This window comes from Rutidosis leptorrhynchoides, chromosome 6, assembly GCF_046630445.1.
Source record: "Rutidosis leptorrhynchoides isolate AG116_Rl617_1_P2 chromosome 6, CSIRO_AGI_Rlap_v1, whole genome shotgun sequence".
NCBI lineage: Eukaryota > Viridiplantae > Streptophyta > Magnoliopsida > Asterales > Asteraceae > Rutidosis > Rutidosis leptorrhynchoides.
Window position 1 is genome coordinate 6,992,770 of NC_092338.1, and position 11,355 is coordinate 7,004,124.

The following is an 11,355-nucleotide window of genomic DNA, read 5'->3' on the forward strand; positions in this document are numbered from 1 at the left end:
AAAGGAAATGAGAGGATTGGGAAAATGATCTTTTTGTCTGGAGTTTAAGGTTAAAGAACTTCATAATTTAAGCTTTTAGATGTGACTTTTGAGTTTTGACGTTAACAAAAGTAAATTAGTAAACATAGCAAAAGTTATCAACATCATTCACTAAAATGTCCATGCATACTCCACAGATTTCCATTATCAAAACACTTACATGGTTCCCAAAAGCAACACCTTAAAATCATACCATTAATCATAATAATCAGTAATGTTCAATTCATAAACCGAATTAACCATACAATGAAACCCAAATAGTAACTCAAGAGTAAATATAACATCAAACCCAACAAATTCTGCAAAACTTTCAATCCAATGAACTAAAATCTGACATCGAAATGACAAATGAACATTCTGAGGCGGTTAGTGATGGCCATGGCGACAATGAGGTTTGCACATACTAACGCAGTCGTAGTAACACGGCCCGCCACAATGAAGCGGACAGTCCAATCTCATTCCTTTACACTGCCCTTCTCCCATACACTCTGCAAACTCCCCAATAACATAATAATTTTCTCCAACTGGATTAAAGTTTCTATGCTCACCATGATGAACATAATGCTGACGCCTTTTCTTGTTCGTGTGTCTCCTACACCCCCATTTCCACCATCCACCACCACCTCCTCCTCCTCCTCCTCCACCACCACCTCCACCTCCTCCTCGTTTGCCTCCACCGCCACCACCACCACCACCTCCGCCGCCGCCACCAGCGCCCCATCCCCAACCAAACCCCCACCCATAACCACCACCTCCACTGTCTTTTCCTTTATTGTTGATAACTACATTGTTAGTAGTTTTGTTTCTTACTTCTTTAACTCCTACACCTTTAGACGTCTCAAGAATAGTAACATTCTCTTGTGGTATGTTGTTCCTAACAACTTTTTCATCACCGTTTACACTATAGAACACGAAAACGAAAAGAACCCACAAGCAGGTAACAAGTACTACTTTCATTTTTGATCGAAAAAAGCAGGATCTACTGTAGTCCTTGATGTACATTCATGTCCTCAATTTATAAGGACATATTATAGTTTATAGCACTGAGTATGACAACTAGACGTAGCCCAGCCCACCCCCACCCCACCAGCCTTAACCAAATCATGGAAAAAGGGTGGGGCTGCCTTAAAATACACTCTGTCCCAGCCACAAACCAAATGAGTCTTGTAGCAAAAGTTGAGTTAGCATGCATATAAATTATATAAACAAGAGTCTTTATTAGGTTTTGCTGCATAAAAATTAAAATAATGGAGTAGTGTGAAACAAAGCTCCTGCAAAATTGCAGGCCATGCAAAATTTATTTAGTTATCCTAGCTTGTTAATGATACAGTCCATCCCCTTTAAGCTAGCATATGCCTACCTACTGATTATAGTATTTCATGCAACTTTTTCTTGCAAATACAGCAACCAATTAGGAATTTAGACAACTAAAACCATAAAATAATATTCTGGTTTCCAACCGGTACAACTGAACCCTGTCTATAAGTAATATCTATTGGAATTTTATTTATTGGATGTGTTAATTTCGATCCAGTTATGAATTCGTTAAATTGAGTTGTGTTTTTTGTCAAGTAAATCAAATGGGCCGAATATAAACATTAGCTTAACTACAAACACGTCTAACAATTAAAAATTGTTAGGAACGAATAGGTGAGCCCTAACAAGACTTGATAACCTTAAGTTACCAAACCCACTGACAATAAACGGATATAATGTGATAGAAACGAAGAAACTAGCAAAGACGTAAAAAACACGGAAATATAACGAGGTTATATGTAATTAAACTTGATTACTTTAATCGTCGGCCAACCAAAGAGTATTCTTATTATAAATTTCAAAGGTATACATTGCATGTTACATATGGGGTACTTATAGTGCAAAAAACGAATTAGAATCGCGACACAACGAGGGGTCATAAGTCGAAACCAATTCATCCCTCGTTTGACGCATGTCGCGGTCGCAACAGGCCCATCATGGTTGTGATGAAGGCTATTCCAGAACTTTCGTTCCCTGACCAATCGTGGCAGTTGCAATGCATCTATCCCGGTCACGATGCATTTGTCGTGGTCACCACCGGGTCGCGGTCACCACACGACTGTTACCAGCAACAACTCATTTTCACGTTTGTGTTACCGTTTAACTCGATTCGCACTAAAAAAAATCGCTGGATATTTGTTCTCTAATGCGTAAATATTTCTAAATAATTTATTAAAAAATTAAATTACTGTTATAGTAGATCTTTTCCATTGTAAGTTACAAATTTACTAACTTTAAGACAAATTACTACAATAGAAAGGCAAACTGTTAATCTGGCTTGACCCACTCCATTTTGACCCACAGAAAAAATGACCATTTAGGACCCAGACCCTTATTAACCACTTACCATGCCTGCCTATCTGTGCACCTCTAGCAATTATATTTTGGGACCGGCGGGAGATTAAGAACATCTTATATGATGTGGTTAGAGCATGTTAAGCAATTAAACTGCAAAAGATCCATGTGATATAGAAATGAGTTACCTCATTTGCATGATTCGGTGTTAGGATGCCGAATGTAACAAGGGTAACTATGAGTTCTTTAAGAAGGTTGGAACCTAACAAAGTTACTTTGTACCACGGGACCATCGTCTAAGGGTTGATAGGCATGATGTGTTGATATAGATAGAATCATGTTGTATAACTAGATATAAACTTCGAGGATAAGGCAGTTCATGGTCCTGGGCATGTTATACACCACCTTTCACCAACCCGCATTAGCATGTAATTAAAAGGAAATTCCCAATTTAAAAAACTGTAAATAGAGGATATAACTATAGTATATTAAAGTTGTAAATCATATATAGAGATGTACTTAAGCCTAAATGGACTAAGTATACATAGACAAATTCAGCTTACGATCATAAACAAAGCATTCTTCTATAGGAGTCAATAGAATTAAAGATATTTTTAAACGTGACCCTAAAAGTTGTTGTTAACAACAGAAAAGTATTGTATAACTAAATAATTGTCACTTTGATATAAACAAATAACTGCTATGTACAACACTTTTATGAATGTTAACGACTGAGGGCTACATTTAGAAAACCCAGGAATTATAGCAAAATTTGAAAGTAAGTGAGAAGGATCACTTGCGCCAAAGTATATTTGCATTTCAGAAGAAGCTTACACATCTACACTTTTAACATGAATTTGCAATGGGAAAGTTAACATAAGTTAATCATCATAAAACTGCAAGGAAATTATAGAATCACCGTTGACGCTCAAAGTGCAGACTGCAGAGAGACTCTTACCAAATAAATTACAAAATATTCGATGAAGATGCAGCAAGAAGAAAATCGTACTTCATGCTGGCCATGAAAACAAAGTAAACCCAAATTTAGTTTTGAAACAATCAGCAAGATAATTGGAGAAAATTTTATTTCTCGTGGGCAATGAATAGAACTTCAGACTTCGGTTATACCAATTCCTGAGAGCAATGACCCATAGTTTATAGGGTATGATCCTTCTCATCTATCTCTTCTTAACTGAAGCAACAGCTATCTATCTGAATATTGCCACTATAAAGAGCTAAATTGAAACGGGTTCTTTCATCTTTCACAAAATGGATCGTATCATCCCTGCTGAAGCTGTCTTTGGGTACAGTGTACAGCTCATTAGACCCTCCATCATTATCCGAACATATGAGAACCGCATTTTCAGTAGGACTATATGAAAGAGTATGTGGGCCCTGATTTAAAGAAATGGACCCTGCCCACCGAGTTGGCATCACTTGTGTTTCTATTTAAGTTAAGAAGTCATAAAATTTCAAGAAACGATCTTTAGTCACGTCCCAGACATGGATGCTTTCGTATTCTGAGTAGACACTATAATATCTTGTTTGGTGAGAAACATAACACATGATACATTATTTACATTTCGTCTCAATATATCCACTTCCCAAGCCTTTGTGTCTGGAAAACAGAGAAGGATCAATAACACGTTTTTTAGTTGCAATAAATTTTTATCAAGGCTGTGCGTCTGTGACGTCAGAGAGAATGATAAACGTTCACTATAGCAGTCATAGCCTATCTACTGGAACAGTGTTAAAAAGTGTGCTGTTACTGTAACTGTAGCGACCCGACCAAATCGTCATTGACGGCGCCGTCTACTTAGGTCCCGTTACGTGGTCATAAGTCTTTAAAACAACGTTTGACCAAAAAGATATGTCGCATTTATTTCAAATGTAAAGGTTGTTCAAGTTTACAAGAATTGTTCCACCACAAGTTACGATACAAAGTTTTAAGTACAATTGAAACTTATGCGACACAATTTAAAAGTATCCAAAAGACGCTCCATGTATGCATATATACTCGACATCCCATGCAAGTATCAAAATAATGAGCGGAAGCATGTATCATGTATCGTTCAAGGACCTGAGAAAAATATAGAAATCTGTCAACGAAAACGTTGGTGAAATCATAGGTTTAAGTAAGTAAGTACAAGTGAACCACAAGATTTGCATCAATGAAATAATAGTAATACATTCCAAAAGTTTGTTTCACGAGCACCCAATTATCAAAGCTTAACATTCCTTCCATTGTATACCCCATCACTTAGTGCTAGAACAAACACTGATTCTCGAAAATATATTTCATCCGTAGACGGTAGCGAACCGTCAAAGATGAGGGTTGTCAACCCATATGGCCATATAACATAAGTTCTCGCTTACACCCGGCAAGTGTAACTAATGATAATCGAATTGAGGATTTTTGTTCTAAACTCGTATGTAGAATGTTTGTTTTCCCGTTCTTGTGTTCACTTAGTTCAAAAGAATCGTTTATGTTTTCTCATCCCAATATAAGTTCAAAAAGAGTGAAAGTGGGACTATGATCTCACCTTGAATGCACGAGTAGTAAAGTACTTCGACAAGTAAACGTGTGCAAAGAACAATGCTAGTCTTGACCTAAACAATAGGTTTGTATCAATAACGGTAAACACGATAGGTCAAAGATGTTCAATTAGTCCTATGGCTCGTTACGACTCGATTATTGAGCATGTGAAATCAAATTGTCAAGTTTCATGCAAGATACCAGTATATAAACAAGTTAGGAAGGTTGCAAAATCATTTGGTTAAGTTTGACAAAAAGTCAAACTTTGGTCGGTCAAAGTCAACGAAAAAGTCAACACGTTCGGGTCGTGTCCCGAACTATTTTTCTGAGGTTTTTAATCATGTATGAACATGCTAGGACAAGTTACATGTGAATCGGAGGTGCGTAGCATAGCAAACATTATTCGAAAATTGACCAAGTTGGACAGACCCAAACGGCGCGCCGCGCGGGTATATGGCGCGCCGCGCGGGTACCTGTGCAGAGAATTCTGGCAGTTTTTAAGTTTTGTGCACGAACCTAACTTCAAACAATCACCATTTATGATCCGCAAACAATCAAGACAAGTACCTTATACCGTTGGGAAGGTAATTTGACGAGGAAAACAACTAAACACATTTCATCAATCAATCTACCTATTACAACAACCAAAACCGCATCTAATGCTTAACATTAACCGCATACAAGTTCATAAATGCAATTCAATGATTCGGGCAACCAATTTACATGAATGATATGCCGTTTCGAAGGTAATCAAGCATACAATCCAACTAAACACTTACCAATAATAATCCATGGTATTCAATGCATCACAAGTCCATTTCAAGTTCATCAAACCCTAACCCAAATTCACCAAAATCACTAATCAAGTTCATGAAGTTTTCTAAAGCAACCTACACATCAAATTGAAGCTAGTGATGCTAGTAACACAATTAAAACATCAACTTTTAACATCTAACAACATATGATCATCCAAAATTCAAGAACAACACACCAAAATTCAAGTTCATGCTAGTTACACTAAAACAACGAGATCGAGCATACAAATTACATACACGACATCACAATGAGCCATAGACACTAACTAACACCATTTCAAGTCAAAAACACGAATTTAGAGAAATCTAGAGTTTTAGAAATGTTACCCAAACGAGATGAAGTTGGTACCAAAATGAAGAGGATGAAGAGAGGATCACGAATATGTAATTTATTTTGTTGTAAGCCTCCTAGATCGGATTTAGATGATGATTGAATGAATTTGGTTTTGGGTGTGTGTTCTTGCTAGAGAGAAAGAGAGAGAGATGGAGGTGGAAATGAATGGGTGAAAGGGGTTGACCCTTTGACCTAGTCAAGGGTTTGATCCCTTGTCAAGTTTAGTCCCTCAACTTTCGTTCGGGTGCGGGAATTACCTAAACGAGATAATTTAAAACGCGTATCAACGGGAGATGTTATAAACATATAACGGACTTTATATTAGTATAACGGAAAAGTAAATGGAAAAAGGCGGGATGTTACATTACCTACTCCTTAAAAGAAATTTCGTCCCGAAATTTAAGTAGGCGTAGTAGTCGTTGTTTCTTCCTCGAGATCTTGCGTTTCCGAATTCACGAATAGATGAGGATACTTCCTTTGCATTTGATCTTGTCTTTCCCAAGTAAACTCGGGTCCCCTTTTGGCGTTCCAACGGACTTTAACAATCGGAATTCGGCTTTGTTTCAATGTCTTGACGGAGTTGTCCACAATTTCAACCGGTTCCTCCACAAAATGAAATTTGTCATCAATAGTAAGTTCTTCGAGAGGGATGACGATATCGGGTTCGGCAAGACACTTTTTCAAGTTAGATACATGGAAGGTGGGATGAACGGAGTTCAATTGAGGCGGAAGATCTAAACGATAAGCAACGGTTCCAATACGCTCCAAGATTTCGAAAGGACCAATATACCGCGGATTTAGCTTCCCGCGTTTCCCAAAACGGATTACACCCTTCCAAGGTGCGACTTTTAACATTACTCGGTCACCGACTTGAAATTCAAGATCGTTGCGTCGTTTGTCGGTATAGCTCTTTTGACGACTTCGGGCCGTCCTAAGCCTATCTCGGATTTGAACGATTTTCTCGGTGGTTTCGTGAATGAGTTCGGGTCCGGTGATTTGCACGTCGCCTACCTCGGCCCAACAAAGAGGTGAACGACATCTGCGGCCATATAGCGCTTCAAAAGGTGCGGCTTTAATACTCGCGTGATAACTATTGTTGTAAGAGAACTCGGCGAGAGGTAAGTGCTTGTCCCAAGCTTTTCCGAAATCAACCACGCAAGCTCGTAACATGTCCTCTAAGGTTTGAATTGTACGTTCGCTTTGTCCATCGGTTTGAGGATGATATGCGGTGCTCATGTCTAAACGCGTTCCCAACGCTTCTTGCAAAGTACGCCAAAATCTAGAAACGAAACGGCCATCTCGGTCGGAGATAATCGATAAAGGTACACCGTGTCGGGCTACGATCTCCTTAATGTAAAGTTGTGCAAGTTTCTCCATTTTGTCCGTTTCTTTCATGGCAAGGAAGTGTGCGGATTTGGTGAGACGGTCAACAATAACCCAAATGGTATCATAACCGCCCGTCGTTTTTGGTAGTTTGGTGATAAAATCCATCGTTATCCTTTCCCACTTCCATTGCGGGATCTCGGGTTGTTGAAGTAGTCCGGACGGTCTTTGGTGTTCGGCTTTGACTTTGGAACATGTCAAACACTTGGAAACATAAGTAGCTACGTCCCTTTTGATGTTCGGCCACCAATATAGTTGTTTAAGGTCGTGGTACATCTTATTGGCACCGGGGTGAATCGAGTATCGTGACTTATGGGCTTCATCTAAAATAAGGCTTCGTAGATCCCCATAACTAGGCACCCAAATTCTTCCGGCGAAATATCGGAGTCCGGTTTCTTTAACTTCGAATCGAGAGGTGAGGACGTTCAAGTGTTCGAGAGAGATGTTTTCATCCTTGAGAGCCTCATCTTGGGCTACCAGAATTTGGCTATTAAGGTTGGTGTGAATGGTGATGTTTAAGGCTCGGACACGAAGAGGCACCGCTCTTTCTTTTCGACTTAAGGCATCGGCTACTACATTTGCCTTCCCGGGATGGTAACGAAGCTCGCAATCGTAATCGTTTAAGGTTTCAATCCACCTTCGTTGTCTCATGTTTAGTTGTTTTTGATCGAAAATGTGTTGAAGGCTTTTGTGATCGGTGAAGATAGTACTCTTGGTTCCATAAAGATAGTGTCTCCACATTTTAAGTGCAAAGACAACGGCTCCGAGTTCGAGATCATGTGTCGTATAGTTTCGTTCATGAATTTTGAGTTGTCGAGAAGCATAAGCAATGACTTTCGTTCGTTGCATCAATACACACCCAAAACCATGTTTTGAGGCATCGCAATATACAACAAAGTCATCATTGCCTTCGGGAAGTGACAAGATAGGAGCGGTGGTTAGCTTCGTTTTCAAGATTTGGAATGCGGATTCATGTTCGGTCGCCCAAATGAATTTCTTTCCCTTGTGAGTCAATGCGGTTAGAGGACGTGCAACCAAAGAGAAATTTTCGATGAATCTACGATAGTACCCGGCGAGACCCAAAAATTGACGAATGTGAGTAGGAGTAGTAGGAGTCTCCCATTTGCTAATGGCTTCGATTTTCGTGGGATCGACTTTAATGCCTTGATCACTTACAACATGACCAAGAAATTGAACTTCCTTCAACCAAAATTCGCACTTGGAGAATTTGGCATAAAGTCGTTCTTGTCTCAAGAGTTCAAGCACAAGTCGGAGATGTTGTTCGTGCTCTTCTTCATTTTTAGAATAGATCAATATGTCATCGATGAACACAATAACGAATTTATCGAGATACGGTGTGCACACGCGGTTCATAAGATCCATGAACACCGCCGGTGCGTTAGTGAGACCAAATGGCATGACAAGGAATTCATAACTACCATAACGAGTTCGGAAAGCGGTTTTGGAGACATCTTCCCCCTTAACCCTCAATTGATGATAACCCGAGCGGAGATCGATTTTCGAATATACACAAGACCCTTGTAGTTGATCAAAGAGGTCATCGATGCGAGGAAGGGGATATCGGTTCTTAACCGTCAATTTATTTAGTTCACGATAATCAATGCACATTCGTAGGGATCCGTCTTTCTTTTTAACAAACAAAATCGGAGCGCCCCAAGGTGAATGGCTAGGTTGGATAAAACCACGATCAAGTAGTTCCTGGATTTGACTTTGCAATTCTTGCATTTCAGATGGAGCGAGTCTATATGGTGCACGTGCTACGGGTGCGGATCCCGGAATAAGATCGATTTGGAATTCAACCGGTCGATGAGGCGGAAGACCCGGCAATTCATCGGGAAATACATCGGAATAGTCACTAACAATTGGCACATCATCGATATGCTTATCATCGGACTCGACTTTCTTAACGTGGGTAAGGATCGCAAAACAACCCTTACGGAGCAGTTTTCTAACTTTAAGGCACGAAACGAGGTTGAGTCTGGTGCAACTCTTATCGCCATAAACAATCAAAGGTTCACCATTCTCGATAGGAATTCGGATTGCGTTAAGATCACAAAGAATGTGAGATTTCGTTTTGACTAACCAATTCATACCGATTATTACATCAAAGCTTCCTAGTTCCATGGGTATCAAATCAATTTCAAATTCCTTACCCAAAATGTTTATCGTACACCCCTGGTAATACGTGTCGGCACTTAATAGTTTCCCGTTAGCCACTTCAATGGTATAAGTGGTATCTAATGGAAGAGGTGGAGTGCTAAAAGAATGAGTCAAAGTCTTGGATACAAAGCATTTATCGGCACCTGAATCGAATAAGCAAGAGACATAAGAATTGTTGAGAAGGAACGTACCCGTGACTAGTTCAGTGTCATCCCGGGCTTCCTCGGTGTTGATGTTGAAAGCTCGACCGCGCGTGTGGGGGTTATCTTTCTTCTTTGGGCATGCATTTCTATAATGACCCGTTTGACCACATTCGTAACAAGTGCCCGTCTTTGGTACATTGGGCCACTTTCGAGCAACGGGAGTGGCACTTTTACAATCGTTGGCCTTATGACCAACTCCTTGGCACCGGTGGCAAATTAACTTGCCACATTCACCAAAGTGATGTTTGTTGCATTTGTTGCAAAGAGGTAGGTTCCCGGCATAACCCTTCTTGCCGTCGAAAGTGAAAGATTTCTTGGCAAAGTTGTTGTTGCTTGATTGGGAGGGTTCCCACTTTCTTTTGTTGCCGCCCGATTTATCCTCGGCCTTAGATGCCGGAACTACGATTTCGTCAACCGTTTCAATTAGTTGGCGAGCCATGTTCATAGCGGCTTGATGAGTAGTGGGTTTGGATGACATCACCCCTTGTTTGATGCTTTTTGGAAGACCGAGCATGTAGAGCTCAATCCTTTGAGATTCGGGGTTAACAAGATTAGGACACATCAAGGATAGTTCGGCGAAGCGTTGATTATAAGCTTTAAGATCGTTTCCGACCGCTTTCAAAGCTCTTAGTTCTTCCTCAAGCTTTCGGGTTTCTTCGCGCGGAAAATATTCAACAATCATCTTTTCCTTTAGATCGGCCCAAGAGAGGGCATGAGCTTCATCGGTACCCACCGATTGTACATAAGTATTCCACCATGTAAGAGTGACACCGGCGAAGGTGTGAGTGGAGTATTTGACCTTGTCTTGGTCCCGACAACCGCTTATGCTAAAGACGGCTTCCGTTTGCTCAAACCATCGGGTGAGCACGACCGGTCCCCCGGTTCCATCAAAAGTGTGAGGTTTGCACCCCATGAAAGCTTTATAGGAGCATCCCTCGTTTGAGTTTCCGGCTCCATTGTTGTTGTTGTTGTTGTTGTGGTTGTTATTATTATTGTTGTTGGATGAGTGACCGGCCATGGCCGCATCTACGGCGGTAGCTATCATCCGTTCGAGAGCTTGTTCGGGAGTTTCATTGCGGCGTACACGACGAGGAGCCATTGTTCCTTCAAGACACAAGAATATCATTGATTAGTATTCTCAATAATACTAACCGTGATATAGAATAAAGATAAAGAGAAGTTTTTCCTCGACTCGCCTTAAATTCTTTATGTCATAATGTCGGAACGTTCATATGAGTCACCGTAATATAATCCCGGAAATTATATTACCCTGATTCATATGTGCATTCGACATCATTTCATATAGTCAAGGTGGCGCGTCAATCAAATTAAACAATGTGAGATTAAGATGAACCAAGAGTAGATATGAGTAGAAGCGTTCGAGTATAAATGCACAAGTAGTCAAGTAATTCCTACTTCAAGTCTATATGCCGGTTGTAGTCTAGACTCACCAATGTACCCTATGACTCGGGGTTGACACTAATGAACTCTAAATCCCTACAACCAACGCTCTGATACCATCTGTAGCGACCC

At 40.2% G+C, this 11,355-nt stretch overlaps 1 protein-coding gene across 1 annotated transcript; it reads right to left on the bottom strand.

Annotated features, from left to right (window-relative positions):
- Positions 1–382: 382 nt before the first annotated feature.
- LOC139856158 (uncharacterized) lies at positions 383–10,840 on the bottom strand. The gene is made up of 2 exons (XM_071845407.1): positions 10,782–10,840; positions 383–844 (listed from the first exon to the last, which is right to left on the bottom strand). Exons 1-2 carry the CDS (start codon positions 10,838–10,840, stop codon positions 406–408), a joined length of 498 nt encoding a protein of 165 aa, XP_071701508.1. The 3' UTR covers positions 383–405.
- Between the last annotated feature and the right edge of the window lie 515 nt (positions 10,841–11,355).